This window comes from Notolepis coatsorum (genome assembly GCF_963971535.1).
Source record: "Notolepis coatsorum genome assembly, chromosome: 15".
Lineage (NCBI taxonomy): Eukaryota > Metazoa > Chordata > Actinopteri > Aulopiformes > Paralepididae > Notolepis > Notolepis coatsorum.
In genome coordinates, this window is record NC_140179.1 from 21869103 (window position 1) to 21892959 (window position 23857).

General features: G+C 42.9%; 1 protein-coding gene across 1 annotated transcript in view; it reads left to right on the forward strand.

The window, feature by feature from the left end:
• The window catches only part of LOC311241968 (sodium- and chloride-dependent GABA transporter 2-like), a 99056-nt gene that overhangs the window by 30405 nt on the left and 44794 nt on the right, over positions 1 to 23857 (forward strand). The window contains exons 7-8 of the mRNA XM_084330925.1: positions 8588 to 8717; positions 23579 to 23770. Coding sequence (XP_084187051.1) covers positions 8588 to 8717; positions 23579 to 23770 — 322 coding nt within the window. The remainder of the gene's footprint in view (positions 1 to 8587; positions 8718 to 23578; positions 23771 to 23857) is intronic.

Consider the following 23857-nt stretch of genomic DNA (forward strand, 5'->3'; position numbering starts at 1 on the left):
GGCTCCTTTAAGTTTTTTTTTAAAACTGTCCTTGTTTTCCGTCCGTATAATATGTAATGGGATCCTATTCCAATATGTTATGGCTCTATACATTGCCGTTTTCTTTAGAGCATTGGTTCTAGGCAGAGGTAGGGTAAAGCGACTACTTGAAGCATGTCTGGTATTATGGTCATGTCTATCATTGGTGGATAAAAGCATAGAATACAATTGAGTGGGTTTACCCAAGGTACAAATGTTCTTTAAAAACCTAATCAAACTGCATGCTAGTCTCTCCTCCACCCTCATCCACGACAGTCTAGCATGCATTCCCTCCACACTATTTGTTAACAGATTTGGCAATGGGGCGACAATAATGTATACAAGAGGCATGGTATTCTATCTTTGGCCTAGCTCTGCTGGCAGCGGTTTATTTATCATGTTGTCTCATAATACAGCAGCACATATGATCTCCTCTCCGAGAGGGGCAGAAGTGAGAAGAAGGAACAGTAGGAGGGAACCAAGGTTTATATAGTCCCAACCTGGTGTAGACAGTAGACGCTCTGCCTACAGCGCTCTCCAGTGGACACAGATATACATGCAGTCATGAGGGCAGTAGAGAGCAATTACAGTCAGTTACAACCATACATACACCCTCTATATTCAACACTATTCCTTATAGAACAGTGAAGAGTGAGTCGGGCAGCTCTATTTTGAGTGAGCTGGCAGCTCTATTTTGAGTGAGCTGGAGTTTACTAAGCTCTTGCTTTACCAAATTGCTGGGCAGTAGTCAAGATGGGACAAGACTAAAGATTGTACTACCATTTTAATTGTTGTATTCGTTAGGAGGTAAGCATTTATTCTTATTATGGAGATGTTTCTACTCATCCTGGTAACCATGTTATTAATCTGGGTAGACCAAAGTAGTGCCTCGTCAATATAGTTACACCCAACAATTTGGCCTCCTTCACTTGTTCAATACCAGCGTCTTGTAATGAGAGACTCAGTCTATGCTCCGACCTTAACACTTTCAGTGCCGGCCATTAACGTTGATTAATGTCCTTGGATGCCAGCATCCACTTCAATGATAGCGTTAAAAACGCATAATCTATGTTTTAAATTATGGCTGTGTCTAATCTGCCCGTCGCTTATCAATGACTTGTTTGCAGTCAACATTGTCGAAACGGATTGTTTTTTAATCGGTTCATATCCTTTTTATAGCATTTCGAAAAGCTATAGTTTTCTCGAAAATTTCAGGAAAATAGAAAGATTCCGTCATAAACGGCATTTATTGGAATATTCTCGAATACACTAGACACGTTGTCATTTGTCGGCCTATTTATGAATCCTTTTCAAATAAACGCTAGATTATCGATAGTATATGTGTACTTATGCACGCTATAGAAGCGAGCTGAGAAATCGATTCTATTATTTCCTCAACAGCACATACACACACACACACACATACACATACGGGACACGCTGTTATCTCAGTGAAAACAGCTCTGATTATCCTAAAACTGGTAACATTACCTTAGATCAGATGTTCTCCAAAAAGATTATTCTAATTCCTGATCACCATTCCAAATATCGATCGCATTTATTGATTGATTATTGGCTGCTCGGTTGATGAAATATGAATTCAGATCGCAAAAAAAAAAAAAAAACAATTAGCGTCGTCGGCATTCAACGGTCGGGCGAAATAACGACATAACACGTCGCTGGCACTCAAAGTGTTAAGGCATATTTAGAGCCGAGTATAAGACATTTTGTTTTTGCTACATTTAATTTTAGTTTGTTTTCAGTTATCCAATTCGAAATCATAAATAATTCACTCTGAAGTATCTTATTCACTTGTTCTGTGCTCTCAGCGGATGCATACAGTTGTATCATCAGCATAAATTGCTATACCTGCACTTTCCAATACATAAGGCATATCATTTACAAATATAGAGTAAAGGAGGGGTCCAAGACAACTTCCTTGGGGAATACCACACTGAAGTGTTACCATATTTGACATGGAACCTGTAACTGAGGGGTTACAAACCCTGACTGTATTAAAGATTGTGATAGATTAAACCACTGCTAGTTATGTACTTTAATTACTGGCCAGACAGTACATCAAATATAGATGGTGAACACCCACAAGAACACGGCATTGACACAGAAATACTATTGGAGGGTAATTTATTATTATTAGGCAACATTAGGTTACAGAATGAGAATTAGGGTTGCGCTTGTATGGCGAAGAATATACGTAAAGTCAGTCAAGAGCATAAGTCACTAAGAATAGCAGGAATCCTACGATGGGTCTAAGCTGACGCCACCTGTTGTATAGTAGCAATTATATAGGGCAACACCGGTACCAACTGGAGACAATGGGTTCCCTCCGGGGTGTAAGGCCTGGAGGGTAGAGGAATGTTCGGGTACTCCGTCTGAGTCAACGAGGAATAAAGAGACTCCAGGTACAGGAGTCGGTGCTTGTACTCCCTTGATCAGCAGACAAAAGCAATAGTTGTAATCCAAGATGCTCGACAGCATTGACGACAGCTAGCCAGCCCCGTCCACGAGGCAGGCCCGAGTGGTAATCCTCACGAGGTTAAATCCCAAACGATAGTGGAAATCAACGGTGCTCTTCTCCGGTAGTCACGTCCCAAATCAATATAATCCAACCAGGAATGGTTCTGCAATCGCCGGCGCCGATTCTCCTGTGTACATGTCCAACGGTTCTCGCCTAGGACTCCTCGGGTGTGGGCGACGTATTTAGGCCACACAGCCTGGTTAAGTGCACTAGCTAAAGACACAACGAACCGATGGGTAATGCTACACACGGAAGAACTGTGACCGCACGATATACAATAAATGATCGACTATTGACTTCACATTAGATTAAGTCGAGCTCAACGTTACTTCATTAAACTCTGACACTTTAACATTCTATTCGCACGCGGTTCTCAATGCTCTATTTAGATGCAAGGTTGCTCACTTCACTGCACGTTGACTCGTGGTGAAGGTGGGTAAGGTTTAGGTAAGGTTTAGGTAAGGTTTAGGTAAGGTACTGCTGTTTACACCTGCGCCGTATTTATACTTAAGTGAATATCTAGTCCCAACCTCAGTCCTTGTCTCGTATTACTACGCTGACTCTGGGCATGTTCTGACATGCCTGCAGTTGTCTTTGAACTTGCCGTTGGGGGCTTGCGCGTTGGCGCCTGGGGGCGCTGTCCAATAGGAGAGCGAATATTACTCTGGTCTGTACGCAGGTAAAGGGATATTCCGTGTATATATATAAATAATATACAAAGTATATCAAACGATACATATATATATATTCAGTTTAATCTGGCCCTTCACAACAGAACCATTAAATATAACACATTGTTGTCTATTAGACAAGTAGCTTCTCATCCATTCCATGGCAGTGTCTTCAAACCCATATGTGTATAATTTCAATAATAATAGGTCATGATCTATGATGTCGAAAGCCACACTGAAATCCAAGAGCACTGTACCCACAACTAACTTCCTATCGATCAGTTGTAGCCAGCTATCTGTAAGAGATGTTAAAGCAGTTCCTGTAGAGTATCCTACTTTGTATGCATGCTGGAAATCAGAATTAATGTTGTTTTCGTTGAAATACTTTGGAATCTGCTTGAACACAATTCCTTCCAATAACTTACCTATTACTGGTAAAATACTAATGGGCCAACTGTTTGAACCTGTAAATGGCCCTTTACAGTTATTTGGTAATGGAGTTACTTTAGCTATTTTCCAAGGCTGAGGAAAGACCCTCTCTTCAAAACATAAATTAAATATATGTGATAGTGGCTTAGCCACACATTTTGCAGACATTTGTAGCAGTTTTCCATTCAGATTATCAACACTGCACGGTTCATCTGGTTTAAGTGCTAGGAGGAGCGTTTCAATATCATTTGCACTTGTGCTCCTGAATTTAAATCGGCATTTCTTGTCATACATAATATGTTTTTTAATTACAGAGTCTGACAGCTTACCCACTCATTGGCAACATTTGATTTCTAATTGTGTTACCTTGGAAACAAAGTAGTTGTTGAAATGGGTTGCAATGTCAAATGGTTTAGTGATGAATATACCATCTGACTCAATAAATGATGGCGTTTTGCCCATTTTATTTCTACCCATAGCTTCATTCAATGTTTTCCATAGTCTCTTACTATCCCCTTTACACTCCTCCAATCTGGTTTGATAATAATGTTTTTTCTTCTGCCTATTCATTTTGGTTATTTTGTTTCTCAATGAGCGGTAAACTTTCCAAACTTCTGGATTCTCTAATGCTTTGAAAAAATACTTTTTTCAGTCGGTCTCTTTCATTCATGCAGTTTTTCAACTCAGGATCCAGCCAGGGTGTTTTGATTGCTCTGACGGAGAGCTTCTTTACAGGAGCGTGTTTGTCACAGACATCTGTAAATAATTCCATAAACTTCACTAATGCAGCCTCTGCCTAAACACGTTTCGCAATTATGCCACATCAATGTGGAACGCCCTACCCAAAGCTGTAAAGGAATGTGGATCACTACCCACTTTCAAAACCTCTCTCAAGGGACACCTACGGGAGACTGCAATTCAACACTGGCCCCTGTAAATATCCTAACCCAACCCCCTCCAATGTACAGTCATTTACCTAGTATGGTTTTGTCAATAGTCCAATGTACAATTTTGTTTGTTTGTACAGTGTCTCCCCCCCCCCCCCTCAATGTACAGTTTTACTTGTTTATACAGTGTGCCCCCCCCCCCCCCCCAACCACCTCCAATGTAAATTACCCAGTATGGTTGTCAATATCCCAATGTACCCAACCCCCCGGGCCCCCACCCAACCTCCTCCAATGTACAGTTTCTACGTCAAATGTATATACTCCCTTTTCTTGACTCCTTCTGTATCACAAACAGTACTGTATTTGCAAATCTGGTGTCATAAATGTATAGATGTAGCAGTACTGACTATCTGTATGTCATGTATGTCATATATGTCCTGATGAGTTGAAAATGGGGGACCCTGATGTAAACAAGACGAAAGTCTTTCTCTGGTCTGCATCCCCTTAACAATTGTGTGTATTGAGCTGTACTGTATTGTACCCATTCTGCAATCTGTTAATAAAGTTTTCAATCAACCAATCAATCAATCTGTATGCCTTGTCTCTAGCACAGTATTCCAGAGTACATTTTTTACATCATTAATAAACTCATCCTCAGAAAATTTCTTATATATTCTTTTATAAATTATTTTGGGTCCTACCTTAGGAACCTTCATCTTTAAGGTTAACGCAATAATGTTGTGGTCACTGTAACATACTGTGTGTTATCTCTCACTACACCACACTAACACACTGATGTGATTCGCTTTCTGCATCCGTCGCGTCCCAACGGAGTTGCCGTAGGTCGAGACTGTCAATCAGAAATAAACAACATGTCTACAAGCTAAGTCGTGTCCGTGTCTGCCCAAGTACATTACAGTCACTGAAGCCCACAGACTCAGATACAACTTTTGAAAAATGTTCTGGGGCGTTTGTAAAACAATGGTCTATACAGGTTGATGAGACTGATCCTGCACGATTATTAATTCTTGTTGGTACATCAATCATTTGAAACAAATTACATACAGCGGCCGCATCATTCAGTTTCTTCTTCAGTGTACAACTACTGGAAAACCAATCAATATTCATATCTCCTAATATACAGATTTCATTATCTCTGTCGGTTACATTCTGCAGCATTGTACATATATTGTCTAAGTATACAATGCTAGAGCCTGGTGGCCTATAGCAACAGCATATCAGCAATGGTTTCAAATAAGGCATGTGAACTTGTAGCCATAAGGCCTCCACCCCTGTAAGTCCTTTCTTACTTTAACCGGGATATGATTTTGAACATAGAGAGCAATGCCCCCTCCATATTTGTCTCTATCTAATCTAAAAATATTATATCCTTGTATATTCAGTGGTGTATCCTCTATTATTTCATGCTATACAAATAAAGTTATTATTATTATTATCTAGGTGTGTCTCTGAAATAGCCATTATGTGTAAGCTGTTATCTAGCATTATAGAGCTCAGCTCATGCACCTTATTCTTCAAGCTACAAATATTCAAATGAGCAAGTCTTAGACCTTTTTTAGGTATTTTAAGTGACATTGTCATGATTTAGTTTAATTAAATGAACAAGATCAAATAAGAAAATAAGATAAAAACTGGAAAACCGTGTTCCTCAGACTACACACATTCAAATGAGCAAGTAAAGCCTTGGGCGACAGTTTATTACTTCTACTTATTAGAGCTGTTTTGCTGTTCTCTCCTGGGTTGCACAATGAGTCTATCATATTTCAGATAGGCCCATTCTCCCCTTGCTCTTGCGGCTCTCATCTGAGGTAGCAGTTCTTTACGTTTTTGGCGCACAGCATCCGAGAAGTCTTCATTCATATAGATGTTGGTGCCTTTTAGATTGTTAGCTTTTGAGATAATTTCCTGTCTATCTTTATACCTGAATAACTTCACTAATATAGATCGTGGCCTCTTGCCATCACCATCAGCCGATGGCCTTCCAATACGGTGTGCTCGTTCTATTTCTATATGCTTTTGATAAATTTTCATTTTTTCAGAGAGAGAGAGAGAGAGAGAGAGAGAGAGAGAGAGAGAGAGAGAGAGAGAGAGAGAGAGGTAACCGTCGGTAGTGTGATAGTAAAGGGTTAACCTTCTGTAGTGTGGCAGTGAAAGGGTTAATGTGTTGCAACTATCCCCAGTGAGGAGTACCTGCGTAGATTACACCAGTGGTTCTCAAACAGGGGTCCGGCGACCCCCCAGGTGACCTTGAGGAGGTTCCAGGGGGTCCCCGGAAAAAAAGGGGAACAGTTTAAATTCACCATTTCATTCACAGAATATATAAGAGTGACTACTCTAATCATAGGTTTCACTCTGCTTGATGTGTATCAATGTGGGGGTCTGTAGTATAATGTGTATCAATGTGGGGTCCGTAGCCTGATGTGTATCAATGTGGGGTCCGTAACATAATGTGTATCAATGTGGGGGTCTGTAGTATAATGTGTATCAATGTGGGGTCCGTACCCTAATGTGTATCAATGTGGGGTCCGTAACATAATGTGTATCAATGTGGGGTCCGTAACATAATGTGTATCAATGTGGGGGTCCGTAACATAATGTGTATCAATGTGGGGTCCGTAACATAATGTGTATCAATGTGGGGTCCGTAACATAATGTGTATCAATGTGGGGTCCGTAACATAATGTGTATCAATGTGGGGTCCGTAACATAATGTGTATCAATGTGGGGGTCTGTAGCATAATGTGTATCAATTTGGGGTCCGTACCCTAATGTATATCAATGTGGGGGTCTGTAGTCTAATGTGTATCAATGTGGGGGTCTGTACCCTAATGTATATCAATGTGGGGGTCTGTAGTCTAATGTGTATCAATGTGGGGGTCCGTAGCATAATGTGTATCAATGTGGGGGTCTGTAGTCTAATGTGTATCAATGTGGAGGTCTGTAGTGTAGTCTAATGTGTATCAATGTGGAGGTCTGTAGTCTAATGTGTATCAATGTGGAGGTCTGTAGTCTAATGTGTATCAATGTGGGGGTCTGTAGTCTAATGTGTATCAATGTGGGGGTCTGTAGTCTAATGTGTATCAATGTGGAGGTCTGTAGTCTAATGTGTATCAATGTGGAGGTCTGTAGTGTAGTCTAATGTGTATCAATGTGGAGGTCTGTAGTGTAGTCTAATGTGTATCAATGTGGAGGTCTGTAGTGTAGTCTAATGTGTATCAATGTGGAGGTCTGTAGTGTAGTCTAATGTGTATCAATGTGGAGGTCTGTAGTGTAGTCTAATGTGTATCAATGTGGAGGTCTGTAGTGTAGTCTAATGTGTATCAATGTGGAGGTCTGTAGTGTAGTCTAATGTGTATCAATGTGGAGGTCTGTAGTGTAGTCTAATGTGTATCAATGTGGGGGTCTGTAGTGTAGTCTAATGTGTATCAATGTGGAGGTCTGTAGTCTAATGTGTATCAATGTGGGGGCAAGTATTTCATACCACATTTGTTTATTTGTTTATTTTATGGATCCCCATTAGTCTACACCCATGGGTGAAAGACTATTCTTCCTGGGGTCCGAACACATAACTTACAACATTACAGTACATTACAGTAATAAAAAAAACAATACAAATATAAGAAACACTTTAGCCTAAGTACATTCTCAATATCTGTAAAAGCTCACAAAAAAAACACACAAAAGCTCCAGCCACAAATACAATACTAACTAACTAAACTAACAATACTAACTAAATAAATCAGTAACTCAACTGTATTTCATTATTCATAACAGCATTTTTCAACTTTTTCTTAAAAGTTAATTTGTTGCTGACCATCATTATCTTCACAGGTATACAATTCCAGTTTGCAGCAGCTCTATACATAATGGCAAACGATCAGAACTAATGTATGTGTGAACAGTGTGTGCCTCTTGTATTTATGCAGTGTGTGTGTGTGTGTGTGTGTGTGTGTGTGTGTGTGTGTGTGTGTGTGTGTGTGTGTGTGTGTGTGTGTGTGTGTGTGTGTGTGTGTCCTCTCAGTCACCGTGTGTTGCAGATGTCAGGTGACATGTCGTTTGCAGTGATCAACTGGGAGCTGGCCCTCTGTCTGCTGCTGGCCTGGGTCATCTGCTACTTCTGCATCTGGAAGGGGGTCAAGTCCACAGGCAAGGTGGGGCGGCCCGCCACCCAGGACACACACACTGTATTAGGGCTGATCTGAAGCACCATGGTGGGGGTGGGGCAGCCCGCCACCCAGGACACACACACTGTATTAGTGTATTGTTAAATCAAATCATAAATCAAATTTATTTGTAAGGCCACGACAACACACGCTAACTCATTGGACGCCAAACCCGATGATAGTCGGGTTAACTCGCCGACCGTTCAGCGCCAATCATGAGTATAGTCGGGTTTTAATCGTTATTTCTTTTATTAGCGATATCCATTCATTTTCATCCATCCAGCCTGATGTTATCGTTGGGAATGGGTCTGAGCTCACAAAAGGGCAAATACCGCCCCCTACGCCTTCTGGCTGGTATTGCACTCCACTGGGAATGGTATAGTTTTTTTTCTGGGACGATCCAAGCCGTGCAGGCGTGGTTTAAATAATCAGGCGAGGTAACCTGATTTCAACGATACATCTGCGACGCTGGCTCCCCCCCTCATATGCAATGCTGTTCAACGTGGCACGGACCTCCACGCCCAGTACTTCAAATGGCGATCAGATAATTGGATTATTTCTTTTGCATTACATCAGATACAAGGTAAGAACATTATATATATTAAAAAAAAATGTTGATCCACTTTTTCTCCTTATTTTTCTATTTTTTCTCCCATCCCAATTTCGCCTCGCCAATTCTCCCCTCAATTCTCCCCTCCCCTGTCTCGAACGTTGCTAGACTATGCCTCCCACTGGTCGGCTGCAGTGAGGACCAAGCCTTGCATCACGTGTCCCCTCCGGTACACGAGGAGGCAGCTGTTGCATCTTTTCACCTGAACAGCGCAATCTCTCAGTGGCGAGGAGTAACGCGTGGGAGGCTCACGCTGCCCCTGATACTTCCTGATTCTGCTGTACAGGCGCACCAACCGACCTGTAGGAGTCGCTGTCCACAACGTCCAATCCCCACCCACCGGCTTTACCACCCTCTAACACTTGCCAATTGTGTTAGTATGAATGACCGGCCAAGCCGGTAGCAACGCAGAGAGCTGGGCTCGATACCAGCATCATTATATATAAATTTGATCGTTGATCTGATATGTATTTCTACCCGATCGACGCTGTATCTGTGTGTGTATGTGTTTTACGTTGGGTGCAGGATGTGGGGGGGGGGGCGCCGCGCTACGAGGGCCATTTCATGTATGCACGAGGAAGGACAATAATGATGATCTAGCGTTGATTTCAGGAAGATTCGATAATCAGCCGGAAAATGACAACGTGTTTTGTGTATTCCACTAAAGGGCTATTATCGCGTCTTCCTCTGGAATTACTAGAAATCACCAAAACTATACAAATCGTATTCAAAACAGTATAAAACGGAAATGTACCAAAGAAAAACAATCCGTTTCGTACATGTTGACTGCAAGCAACTCACTGATAATCGACGAGTGTATTAGACCCATAGCCATAATTTAAGATATATTTTAAGCACTCGCAAATCTCCCACTCCTCCCATTGATTAAAGCGGTGGCGCTCTAGCGCCCTATGGCGCACTTAAGCGTGGCGGTCAATGAGTTAATGTCCCCATGAGCCGGACACGTCTTCTTTAAACAAGTCAAGAAGAAACATCACAATAAATCATGAACAAAACAAAAACACCATGAAGTCCAAAATAAATTTTTTAATTAATTAATTAATTTTTTAATTAATTAATGCAACACTCCCAGACATACCCCACACGAAGGTAAGGAAAAACTCACTAAAAACCTAGCATTAGGAAAAAAGCACCACAAGCAATGTGGAGGGGAGAAACCTTAGAAGGGCCGTTAAACTGTATTACCATTTACCAATAAAGTGGTAACAAAGAGTAAAGTGGTAAATGGTAATAAAGTGGTGACAAAGAGTAAAGTGGTAAGTGGTAATAAAGTGGTGACAAAGAGTAAAGTGGTAAATGGTAATAAAGTGGTGACAAAGAGTAAAGTGGTAAATGGTAATAAAGTGGTAACAAAGAGTAAAGTGGTAAATGGTAATAAAGTGGTGACAAAGAGTAAAGTGGTAAATGGTAATAAAGTGGTGACAAAGAGTAAAGTGGTAAATGGTAATAAAGTGGTGACAAAGAGTAAAGTGGTAAATGGTAATAAAGTGGTAACAAAGAGTAAAGTGGTAAATGGTAATAAAGTGGTGACAAAGAGTAAAGTGGTCAATGGTAATAAAGTGGTGACAAAGAGTAAAGTGGTAAATGGTAATAAAGTGGTAACAAAGAGTAAAGTGGTAAATGGTAATAAAGTGGTGACAAAGAGTAAAGTGGTAAATGGTAATAAAGTGGTGACAAAGAGTAAAGTGGTAAATGGTAATAAAGTGGTAACAGAGTAAAGTGGTAAATGGTAATAAAGTTGTAACAGAGTAAAGTGGTAAATGGTAATAAAGTGGTAACAAAGAGTAAAGTGGTAAATGGTAATAAAGTGGTAACAAAGAGTAAAGTGGTAAATGGTAATAAAGTGGTGACAAAGAGTAAAGTGGTAAATGGTAATAAAGTGGTGACAAAGAGTAAAGTGGTAAATGGTAATAAAGTGGTAACAAAGAGTAAAGTGGTAAATGGTAATAAAGTGGTGACAAAGAGTAAAGTGGTCAATGGTAATAAAGTGGTGACAAAGAGTAAAGTGGTAAATGGTAATAAAGTGGTAACAAAGAGTAAAGTGGTAAATGGTAATAAAGTGGTGACAAAGAGTAAAGTGGTAAATGGTAATAAAGTGGTGACAAAGAGTAAAGTGGTAAATGGTAATAAAGTGGTAACAGAGTAAAGTGGTAAATGGTAATAAAGTGGTAACAAATAGTAAAGTGGTAAATGGTAATAAAGTGGTGACAAAGAGTAAAGTGGTAAATGGTAATAAAGTGGTAACAAAGAGTAAAGTGGTAAATGGTAATAAAGTGGTGACAAAGAGTAAAGTAGTAAATGGTAATAAAGTGGTAACAAAGAGTAAAGTGGTAAATGGTAATAAAGTGGTAACAAAGAGTAAAGTGGTAAATGGTAATAAAGTGGTAACAAAGAGTAAAGTGGTAAATGGTAATAAAGTGGTGACAAAGAGTAAAGTGGTAAATGGTAATAAAGTGGTGACAAAGAGTAAAGTGGTCAATGGTAATAAAGTGGTGACAAAGAGTAAAGTGGTAAATGGTAATAAAGTGGTAACAAAGAGTAAAGTGGTAAATGGTAATAAAGTGGTAACAAAGAGTAAAGTGGTAAATGGTAATAAAGTGGTGACAAAGAGTAAAGTGGTCAATGGTAATAAAGTGGTGACAAAGAGTAAAGTGGTAAATGGTAATAAAGTGGTGACAAAGAGTAAAGTGGTAAATGGTAATAAAGTGGTAACAGAGTAAAGTGGTAAATGGTAATAAAGTGGTAACAAATAGTAAAGTGGTAAATGGTAATAAAGTGGTGACAAAGAGTAAAGTGGTAAATGGTAATAAAGTGGTAACAAAGAGTAAAGTGGTAAATGGTAATAAAGTGGTAACAGAGTAAAGTGGTAAATGGTAATAAAGTTGTAACAGAGTAAAGTGGTAAATGGTAATAAAGTGGTAACAAAGAGTAAAGTGGTAAATGGTAATAAAGTGGTAACAAAGAGTAAAGTGGTAAATGGTAATAAAGTGGTGACAAAGAGTAAAGTGGTAAATGGTAATAAAGTGGTGACAAAGAGTAAAGTGGTAAATGGTAATAAAGTGGTAACAAAGAGTAAAGTGGTAAATGGTAATAAAGTGGTGACAAAGAGTAAAGTGGTCAATGGTAATAAAGTGGTGACAAAGAGTAAAGTGGTAAATGGTAATAAAGTGGTAACAAAGAGTAAAGTGGTAAATGGTAATAAAGTGGTGACAAAGAGTAAAGTGGTAAATGGTAATAAAGTGGTGACAAAGAGTAAAGTGGTAAATGGTAATAAAGTGGTAACAGAGTAAAGTGGTAAATGGTAATAAAGTGGTAACAAATAGTAAAGTGGTAAATGGTAATAAAGTGGTGACAAAGAGTAAAGTGGTAAATGGTAATAAAGTGGTAACAAAGAGTAAAGTGGTAAATGGTAATAAAGTGGTGACAAAGAGTAAAGTAGTAAATGGTAATAAAGTGGTAACAAAGAGTAAAGTGGTAAATGGTAATAAAGTGGTAACAAAGAGTAAAGTGGTAAATGGTAATAAAGTGGTAACAAAGAGTAAAGTGGTAAATGGTAATAAAGTGGTGACAAAGAGTAAAGTGGTAAATGGTAATAAAGTGGTGACAAAGAGTAAAGTGGTCAATGGTAATAAAGTGGTGACAAAGAGTAAAGTGGTAAATGGTAATAAAGTGGTAACAAAGAGTAAAGTGGTAAATGGTAATAAAGTGGTAACAAAGAGTAAAGTGGTAAATGGTAATAAAGTGGTGACAAAGAGTAAAGTGGTCAATGGTAATAAAGTGGTGACAAAGAGTAAAGTGGTAAATGGTAATAAAGTGGTGACAAAGAGTAAAGTGGTAAATGGTAATAAAGTGGTAACAGAGTAAAGTGGTAAATGGTAATAAAGTGGTAACAAATAGTAAAGTGGTAAATGGTAATAAAGTGGTGACAAAGAGTAAAGTGGTAAATGGTAATAAAGTGGTAACAAAGAGTAAAGTGGTAAATGGTAATAAAGTGGTGACAAAGAGTAAAGTGGTAAATGGTAATAAAGTGGTAACAAAGAGTAAAGTGGTAAATGGTAATAAAGTGGTAACAAAGAGTAAAGTGGTAAATGGTAATAAAGTGGTGACAAAGAGTAAAGTGGTAAATGGTAATAAAGTGGTGACAAAGAGTAAAGTGGTAAATGGTAATAAAGTGGTAACAAATAGTAAAGTGGTAAATGGTAATAAAGTGGTGACAAAGAGTAAAGTGGTAAATGGTAATAAAGTGGTGACAAAGAGTAAAGTGGTAAATGGTAATAAAGTGGTGACAAAGAGTAAAGTGGTAAATGGTAATAAAGTGGTAACAAAGAGTAAAGTGGTAAATGGTAATAAAGTGGTAACAAATAGTAAAGTGGTAAATGGTAATAAAGTGGTGACAAAGAGTAAAGTGGTAAATGGTAATAAAGTGGTAACAAAGAGTAAAGTGGTAAATGGTAATAAAGTGGTGACAAAGAGTAAAGTGGTAAATGGTAATAAAGTGGTAACAAATAGTAAAGTGGTAAATGGTAATAAAGTGGTGACAAAGAGTAAAGTGGTAAATGGTAATAAAGTGGTGACAAAGAGTAAAGTGGTAAATGGTAATAAAGTGGTGACAAAGAGTAAAGTGGTAAATGGTAATAAAGTGGTAACAAAGAGTAAAGTGGTAAATGGTAATAAAGTGGTAACAAATAGTAAAGTGGTAAATGGTAATAAAGTGGTGACAAAGAGTAAAGTGGTAAATGGTAATAAAGTGGTGACAAAGAGTAAAGTGGTCAATGGTAATAAAGTGGTGACAAAGAGTAAAGTGGTAAATGGTAATAAAGTGGTGACAAAGAGTAAAGTGGTAAATGGTAATAAAGTGGTAACAGAGTAAAGTGGTAAATGGTAATAAAGTGGTAACAAATAGTAAAGTGGTAAATGGTAATAAAGTGGTGACAAAGAGTAAAGTGGTAAATGGTAATAAAGTGGTAACAAAGAGTAAAGTGGTAAATGGTAATAAAGTGGTGACAAAGAGTAAAGTGGTAAATGGTAATAAAGTGGTAACAAAGAGTAAAGTGGTAAATGGTAATAAAGTGGTAACAAAGAGTAAAGTGGTAAATGGTAATAAAGTGGTGACAAAGAGTAAAGTGGTAAATGGTAATAAAGTGGTGACAAAGAGTAAAGTGGTAAATGGTAATAAAGTGGTAACAAATAGTAAAGTGGTAAATGGTAATAAAGTGGTGACAAAGAGTAAAGTGGTAAATGGTAATAAAGTGGTGACAAAGAGTAAAGTGGTAAATGGTAATAAAGTGGTGACAAAGAGTAAAGTGGTAAATGGTAATAAAGTGGTAACAAAGAGTAAAGTGGTAAATGGTAATAAAGTGGTGACAAAGAGTAAAGTGGTAAATGGTAATAAAGTGGTGACAAAGAGTAAAGTGGTAAATGGTAATAAAGTGGTGACAAATAGTAAAGTGGTAAATGGTAATAAAGTGGTAACAAAGAGTAAAGTGGTAAATGGTAATAAAGTGGTGACAAAGAGTAAAGTGGTCAATGGTAATAAAGTGGTGACAAAGAGTAAAGTGGTAAATGGTAATGAAGTGGTAACAAAGAGTAAAGTGGTAAATGGTAATAAAGTGGTGACAAAGAGTAAAGTGGTAAATGGTAATAAAGTGGTGACAAAGAGTAAAGTGGTAAATGGTAATAAAGTGGTAACACAGAGTAAAGTGGTAAATGGTAATAAAGTGGTAACAAAGAGTAAAGTGGTAAATGGTAATAAAGTGGTGACAAAGAGTAAAGTGGTAAATGGTAGTAAAGTGGTAAATGGTAATAAAGTGGTAACAAAGAGTAAAGTGGTAAATGGTAATAAAGTGGTGACAAAGAGTAAAGTGGTAAATGGTAATAAAGTGGTGACAAAGAGTAAAGTGATAAATGGTAATAAAGTGGTGACAAAGAGTAAAGTGGTAAATGGTAATAAAGTGGTGACAAAGAGTAAAGTGGTAAATGGTAATAAAGTGGTGACAAAGAGTAAAGTGGTAAATGGTAATAAAGTGGTGACAAAGAGTAAAGTGGTAAATGGTAATAAAGTGGTGACAAAGAGTAAAGTGGTAAATGGTAATAAAGTGGTGACAAAGAGCAAAGTGGTAAATGGTAATAAGGTCAGAGTCAGAGTCCAAGTCATCAAGGTCGAGTCCACTCCACTCTTGCAGTCAAAGAGCTGATATACAAATAAAAAAAGTCCTACATTAAACATAAATGCCACAGTGGTCAGCATTTCAAAGGGAGTTTATTTACTTTGCCATTAATATAGCCATCAATATCGTATGCCAAATGATTATTTTCATTTCAATATCGTGTGCCTATTACAATATATATTTATATTTCTTTATAAATAACTGTATTTTTCAACTAAATAAGACTTGTGCACATCTAGTTGGACCCCGACTGGAGGTGCAGGTCAGCGCAAGAGATGTGTATAAAGCTAAAGGAAGAAAACCTTCAAGAGAAGGGACTGCACGCTCCTCAGGACTGATTTCGCTTTTTATTTGTTTGGTGCACAACACGTTTCGCCTCCGCTTCCTCAGGTGTTTAAGAAACTGTATTTATCAATTAACTAATTAAAAGTCCGAGTCCTCGTCTGCACCTTCCGAGTCCGAATGCAGTCAGTGCTCGAGTCCAAGTCAAGTCACGAGTCCTGAAAATCAGTACAGGACTCGGACTCGAGTCCTGAGTCCTGCACCCGAGTCCTACAACACTGGCACAAGCTATGCTAGGAATATGCTACGCATCACGCATGTGTGTGTTTCCAGCTGGTGTATTTCACCACCTCCTCCTTCCCCTACCTCTTGCATCTCTCAAAGAGCACCTACGGGAGGCTGCAATTCGAAACTGGCCCCCGTAAATGTCCAAACACCCACCCACTCCTAATGTACATTTCCCTCCCCCTCGTATGTATATATTTACTGTTAGGATCTCTGTTTAACAGTACTGTATATTTGCATATCTTGTATGTCACAAATGTAACAGTACTGTATATCTGTATGTCATGTATGTCATAAATGTCATGATTAGATTAGATTAGATGATTAGATTAGATTTTTATATCTGTATGTATATCTGTATGTCATGTATATCATAGATGTCTTGATGAATTGAAAATGGGGGACCCTGATGTAAACAAGACGAAAGTCTTTCTCTGGTCCGCATCCCCTTGACAATTGTGTGCATTGAGCCGTACTGTACTGTACCTGTTACAAAGGGTCAGATTAAACCGAATATATATATTTATTTATGGATATATATTGAATAGTATTTGTATGTCGTTTGATATCCCTTGTATATTCTTTGTACATATGCACGGAATATCCCTTTAGCCTACAGCCCATAATAGTTCATTCTCTCATTGGACAAGAACCTGGCGCCAGCAGACAGGCCCCCTTGAGTCAAGTTCAATGGTGCCGACGAACATGCCCTTACTAGCCCCAGCTCCGCGCAGGAATACGGCTACCGAAAGCAGAGCGGCACTACTTGTCCACCGCACATATAAATATGGCGCGGCGAATACAGAACTTTCCTTTTCAGTTCCTTTCAGTTCGAGTTGGAGTTCAGTCTTGTTCAGTTCAGTTACCAAGTAAAGCCTCACCCACTACGCAACGTGGGCAGAGTAGGGCTCGTATTGCCCCAAATAGAGTCGTGTTTATCCTACTACGTTTGTTCAACGTATCGTTCGCTCCTTACTAGTAAAAGCCTTCATTACGAGTCAAAGACCACGTGAAGGGAGTAATTGTGCCTACATAGAGCACTTATTGCCGCGTGCTAATAGGATAGTAACGTCAAGTTCAACCGTGGACCATCGCGCACCACAGAGGATTTACACCGGTGATTGCAGAGCCACTCTCCGGCAGGATTACTATTATTATTCTTCATTGACCAACTGTGGCTGCTGGAGCAGAGAACCGTCTACACCCACTGCTGTGGGATCTACACATGCCCGTGAGGACATCATTCGAGCCCGTCTCTGTCGGAGCAGAGACTCCACGGCTTCACCTGTGCGGCGCGCACATTGAGAGTACAGAGGCTGCTTTTTCCCCGCTGACACAGGGAGTAATTGTCCCTGTGGAACCATTGACTTTGTATAGAGCATTGCCTCCCCCTGCTGGCTTACAACCGGTAGTAACCTCCCTACCATTATTCCCTAGATAATTCCTAATATTCAGTATTGACTTGCCTACGCACATTCTTTGCCTTATAAGCGCATCCGAATTGATCTAAGTAATGTAATCTAATATTCTTTGATGTAATAAATATTCTAAACAAGTATTTGTGTGGAAACCGTTTCATTGTGGAAGTGTTCTCGTCTGATATACTTGTGTACAGTATGGCCAGTAATGTACAATAAGACGGTAGTGGTTTAATGATACCAATACTTGATTAATACAGTCAGGGAATTGTACCCCTCAGTTAGAATTGGTCCTTCGAGCCCCGGATAATAATTAGCGTAATATTAATATAATATTAATATTGACATGGCCGATGACGAACACTCCACAAACGGTTCTCCTAAGCTAGATCGCCCGCAGCGCAGACGGCAGCCACCTCCCTATCTAGAGGCATACGCTGTCAGTCCAATACCTAGCTTTAAAGGGAAATTAGATACGGATAAAATAACTAAAGCGGATAGTAAAATTATGTCCGACTCCATCAACCAGGATACCCCGACCACAGAGGCCCTAGTGGGTTCTAATGTAACTGACCAAGCTCACGGTGGGGACCAGGAGGGAACTGACACGACTTTATCCCCAGACAACGCCGACAAGGTAGTCCCCGGAGCGCTCCAGGATAAAGAAAGCCCTCCCGGGATGGAACCCGACCCACCACAAGAAGAGACGCGCACCCAGGAGATGGATCTCCTCGGTACGCAACAGGAGAACGGATCTCCAACAAGTACTGCCGGGAGCCGATCGCCCCGAACGGCGTCTTCCCCCAGCGCGGCGGACAAGATGCTGGCGCAAGCACTCATCGCCACCCTGGCAGCCTCCACCGAACGCGATCGACTTCAAGCGCAACAGACGCGCGAGCGCGAACAGTTTGCAGGCGAGCGAGAGCGCTTCCAGGCGCAACAAAGGAGTGAAGACGACCGCATAAGACTGGAGACCAGACGCCTCCAGACAGAAGAGAACATTGAGAGAAGCCGCGCCGATGCACAGCACGCCGCCGCCAATGCACAGCGCGACGTCGCAAATGCACAGCTCCACGCCGCCCATGCCAGCGCCAATGCCCAGCGTGACGCCGCCAACGCACAGCGCGACGCCGCCCAGGCCAGCGCCAATGCGCAGCGCGACGCCGCCAATGCCCAGCGCGAAGCAGCGCGCGACGCAGCCCATGCCCAGCGCGAGGCAGAGCGCGACCGGCTGCAGGCGGAGCTGATGGACAAACTGGTTGCCATGGCGACACCCCCTCACTCCGCACGGAGCTCTCAGAGATCGTCAAGACATGGGTCTAGGACACATTCCCCTACCCGACGAAGCGACCCGGGACTCCGCCAACAGGAGGATCCTGTCCACGTCTCCGAACCCCCTTCCCGGCCGGTCCATACGAGACCCAGCAACCGGGAAGAATCGGACCACGCCGAGAGACTGAACAGAAGACTCCAGGTCCTAGCAGAGGGAGAGGAGGAGGAAGAGGAGGAATGTCAAGCCGACCAGCAGCAACGTACCCTGGCCCAGGAGGCCCAGTACAGCCCCGACCAGCAGCAACGTACTCTGGCCCAGGAGGCCCAGTACAGCCCCGACCAGCAGCAACGTACTCTGGACCAGGAGGTCCAGTACAGCCCAGAAGTCAGCCCCGAGGCCCTGCGCTACAAACCCCCGACTCAACTCACGGGTGAGTTTGACGCACCGCCAGCCCCGAGGGACAGCACCTGGGTACCCGACCTTCGGTACCCACCAAGTACCAGCCCAAGACGACACGCACGGGGAGACTCGCCTAGGAGGCCTCTTCCCCAACGCTCACCGATGTGCCAGTCATCCATGACATCGTACCTTGGCGCACCGACGTTTCCAGACTTCACCCATGAGAACCGAGCACAGTACACGGAGCTACGGATGTGCTTAGAGACAATGATGGTTGATGTAGCTGATGAACGCCACAAGTATGCTACCCTATTGAAGCACCTCAAGGTGCCCCGAGCGCACAATATAGCGCTGGCCTATGCCAACTCTACTACCCCATACACAGCGGCTCTAGCAGCACTCGACCAACGGTATGGACGCGTATGGGACTATGTGATACAGGAGATAAGAGACATTGACCGTCTCCCCCCAGCCAGAGACAACAGAGCGCTAGATGACCTGTCTATCAAGGTACAGTCCCTGGTAGGGATGCTGGGGTCCCAAAAGGAAAAGGGTATCTACGAACTGTACGCTAACTCTAACGTAGAGAGGATATTAGAGAAGCTCCCTCCCGCCCGACAAGAGCGCTTCAGGCGGCAGAGAGACTACCGCGACCCCAACGGTCCAGAGGCATCCCTCCTAGACCTATCTGAGTTCCTCGCCAGGGAGGTCAGTAGCCTACGACTCCACACGTTCGTATGGAGTGGACCAAGCCCAAGACTCGGACCTCGGGGACAAACGGATAACCGCCGGTTGGTGACCGTTATGCACCAAGCCGAATCAGTACCACACAAGAACCACAATACCCCCTCGACGAAAGAGGACCAGTGGAAGATTGAGTGCCAGTACTGTGAGGGAGAACATCGGCTGTATCAGTGCGAAGATTTCAAGAAGCTGACCACGGATGACGTGAGTCAGTGGGTCAAGGACCACCGCCGCTGCTTCCGCTGCGCGCGCAGCCACCTAGCAGCTGAGTGCCGCTTGAAAAAGAAGTGCAGCAGGTGCGGTGGCACCCACTTGGAGGTCCTGCATGACATCAACAGGCGTCAGCCAGGACAACAGAGTGGGCCCGTCGCGGTAATGTACCATGCCGAGGCGGTGGCACCAGCACCAAAGTTCCACCAGACCGCTCCCTGGTGTCCCGACTGCTACGGCAGACACTGGGAGCCACGGTGCGACTCGCACCATATAGACTCTACGTCACCACCAACAGGAGTGCTCCACATTGACCAGCATAGCGGGACCCCCCGTGTGCTCCTCAAAGTGGTCAGAGTGCTCCTGAGCTACGAGGACAAGGTCCTGGACACTTACGCCGTCCTGGACGATGGGTCTGAAAAGACTCTCCTCCTCGCTTCCGCAGCAGCCCAGTTGGGCCTGCGAGGTGTCAAAGATACAATGACCATACGCACCATCAGAAGGGACCAGAAGACCATAACGGGTGAAAAGGTCTCCTTCAAGATAGCAGCGGTGGACCAGCCCGAGAAGCAGTATAGTATAACTAACGTCTTCACCAGCCACGACATAGGCCTGTCTCAGTACACCTACCCCATCCCACAGCTGATGGCTAAGTATGTGCACCTACGTCAACTACCTATACCACTTATCGACGGCGCCACACCGACCCTGCTCATCGGCTCCGACCACGCGGACCTCATTCTCCCAATTGAGGCGGCCCACGTCGGACCCAAAGGATGCCCAGTCGCGGTTCAGACCCGACTGGGATGGACGCTCCAGGGCCCCCTCTACGGACTTGACAGTCAACCCACGTCTACACGCTGCCTACACACAGAGGCGAGCGACACCGGCCTCTCCCCCGTACAGCAGAGGCTATTGACATTAAGCGAGAGGCCCGTGAGAGAACCGTGGGTACCAGAGGGAGTTCGGAACTCCACCCCCCTCAGCTGCGCTCCAGACGTAGCTGACCTCGAACCCAGCACCCCAAGCGACTCCTTGACGGGGCGGCCGGGACCGGCCCCTCCTCAGACGGGGTACAGAGCAAACAAGAGAAACAGACGGAGGAGGAGAAAGCACAGCCAAGCACAGATCAAAGTAGTCTCAGGCCCGCTTCCTCCTAAGCCCCCCTTCATCCCGTCTAGTCGTCATGACCATAGACCAGTCACTACCCCGAGCTGCGTGGCCGGCCGGCCGCGTAAGCAAAGTGACCACTGGTGCCGACGGAAGGGTCAGAGTGGCAGAAGTGCTCGGCCAAGGGCGGACCTACAACCGACCCGTGGCGAGGCTGATAGAGTCGCCAAGGCTCCCCGACTCGCTTAATGACGACCATGACCCATGACTTTGTGAACTGACCGACCCCTCACAACGGACATTGAGTAGTGGACAGTGCGGTTAATCTGTCTCTGCTTAGCTAATTAGGTGGGACTAATTAGGGGGCGGCTGTTACAAAGGGTCAGATTAAACCGAATATATATATTTATTTATGGATATATATTGAATAGTATTTGTATGTCGTTTGATATCCCTTGTATATTCTTTGTACATATGCACGGAATATCCCTTTAGCCTACAGCCCATAATAGTTCATTCTCTCATTGGACAAGAACCTGGCGCCAGCAGACAGGCCCCCTTGAGTCAAGTTCAATGGTGCCGACGAACATGCCCTTACTAGCCCCAGCTCCGCGCAGGAATACGGCTACCGAAAGCAGAGCGGCACTACTTGTCCACCGCACATATAAATATGGCGCGGCGAATACAGAACTTTCCTTTTCAGTTCCTTTCAGTTCGAGTTGGAGTTCAGTCTTGTTCAGTTCAGTTACCAAGTAAAGCCTCACCCACTACGCAACGTGGGCAGAGTAGGGCTCGTATTGCCCCAAATAGAGTCGTGTTTATCCTACTACGTTTGTTCAACGTATCGTTCGCTCCTTACTAGTAAAAGCCTTCATTACGAGTCAAAGACCACGTGAAGGGAGTAATTGTGCGTCTACATAGAGCACTTATTGCCGCGTGCTAATAGGATAGTAACGTCAAGTTCAACCGTGGACCATCGCGCACCACGGAGGATTTACACCGGTGATTGCAGAGCCACTCTCCGGCAGGATTACTATTATTATTCTTCATTGACCAACTGTGGCTGCTGGAGCAGAGAACCGTCTACACCCACTGCTGTGGGATCTACACATGCCCGTGAGGACATCATTCGAGCCAGTCTCTGTCGGAGCAGAGACTCCACGGCTTCACCTGTGCGGCGCGCACATTGAGAGTACAGAGGCTGCCTTTTCCCCGCTGACACAGGGAGTAATTGTCCCTGTGGAACCATTGACTTTGTATAGAGCATTGCCTCCCCCTGCTGGCTTACAACCGGTAGTAACCTCCCTACCATTATTCCCTAGATAATTCCTAATATTCAGTATTGACTTGCCTACGCACATTCTTTGCCTTATAAGCGCATCCGAATTGATCTAAGTAATGTAATCTAATATTCTTTGATGTAATAAATATTCTAAACGAGTATTTGTGTGGAAACCGTTTCATTGTGGAAGTGTTCTCGTCTGATATACTTGTGTACAGTATGGCCAGTAATGTACAATAAGACGGTAGTGGTTTAATGATACCAATACTTGATTAATACAGTCAGGGAATTGTACCCCTCAGTTACAGTACCCATTCTGCAATCTGTTAATTAAAATGTTCAATCAATCAATCGCGCATGTGTGTGTTTCCAGGTGGTGTATTTCACAGCCTCCTTCCCCTACCTCATGCATGATGTGTGTGTTTCCAGGTGGTGTATTTCACAGCCTCCTTCCCCTACCTCATGCATGATGTGTGTGTTTCCAGGTGGTGTATTTCACAGCCTCCTTCCCCTACCTCATGCATGATGTGTGTGTTTCCAGGTGGTGTATTTCACAGCCTCCTTCCCCTACCTCATGCATGCTGTGTGTGTTTCCAGGTGGTGTATTTCACAGCCTCCTTCCCCTACCTCATGCATGATGTGTGTGTTTCCAGGTGGTGTATTTCACAGCCTCCTTCCCCTACCTCATGCATGATGTGTGTGTTTCCAGGTGGTGTATTTCACAGCCTCCTTCCCCCACCTCATGCATGATGTGTGTGTTTCCAGGTGGTGTATTTCACAGCCTCCTTCCCCTACCTCATGCATGATGTGTGTGTTTCCAGGTGGTGTATTTCACGGCCTCCTCCTTCCCCTACCTCATGCATGATGTGTGTGTTTCCAGGTGGTGTATTTCACAGCCTCCTTCCCCTACCTCATGCATGATGTGTGTGTTTCCAGGTGGTGTATTTCACAGCCTCCTTCCCCTACCTCATGCATGATGTGTGTGTTTCCAGGTGGTGTATTTCACAGCCTCCTTCCCCTACCTCATGCATGATGTGTGTGTTTCCAGGTGGTGTATTTCACAGCCTCCTTCCCCTACCTCATGCTCATCATCCTGTTCTTCCGCGGGGTCACCCTGCCGGGGGCTTGGGTAGGCCTGAAGTTCTACCTGATGCCCGACTACAGCAAGATCTGGGAGCCACAAGTAAGTCCTCATGCAGACCGCTGGTCAGCAGCTGATGTTTTAACTAGGGAGACACGGGTACCACCTTTTCGACGCAGAGTAAAAAAAATTAAACACTTTAAAGGAACGAGGAAAATAAAGGTAACTTTTAACCCTTTCACTGCC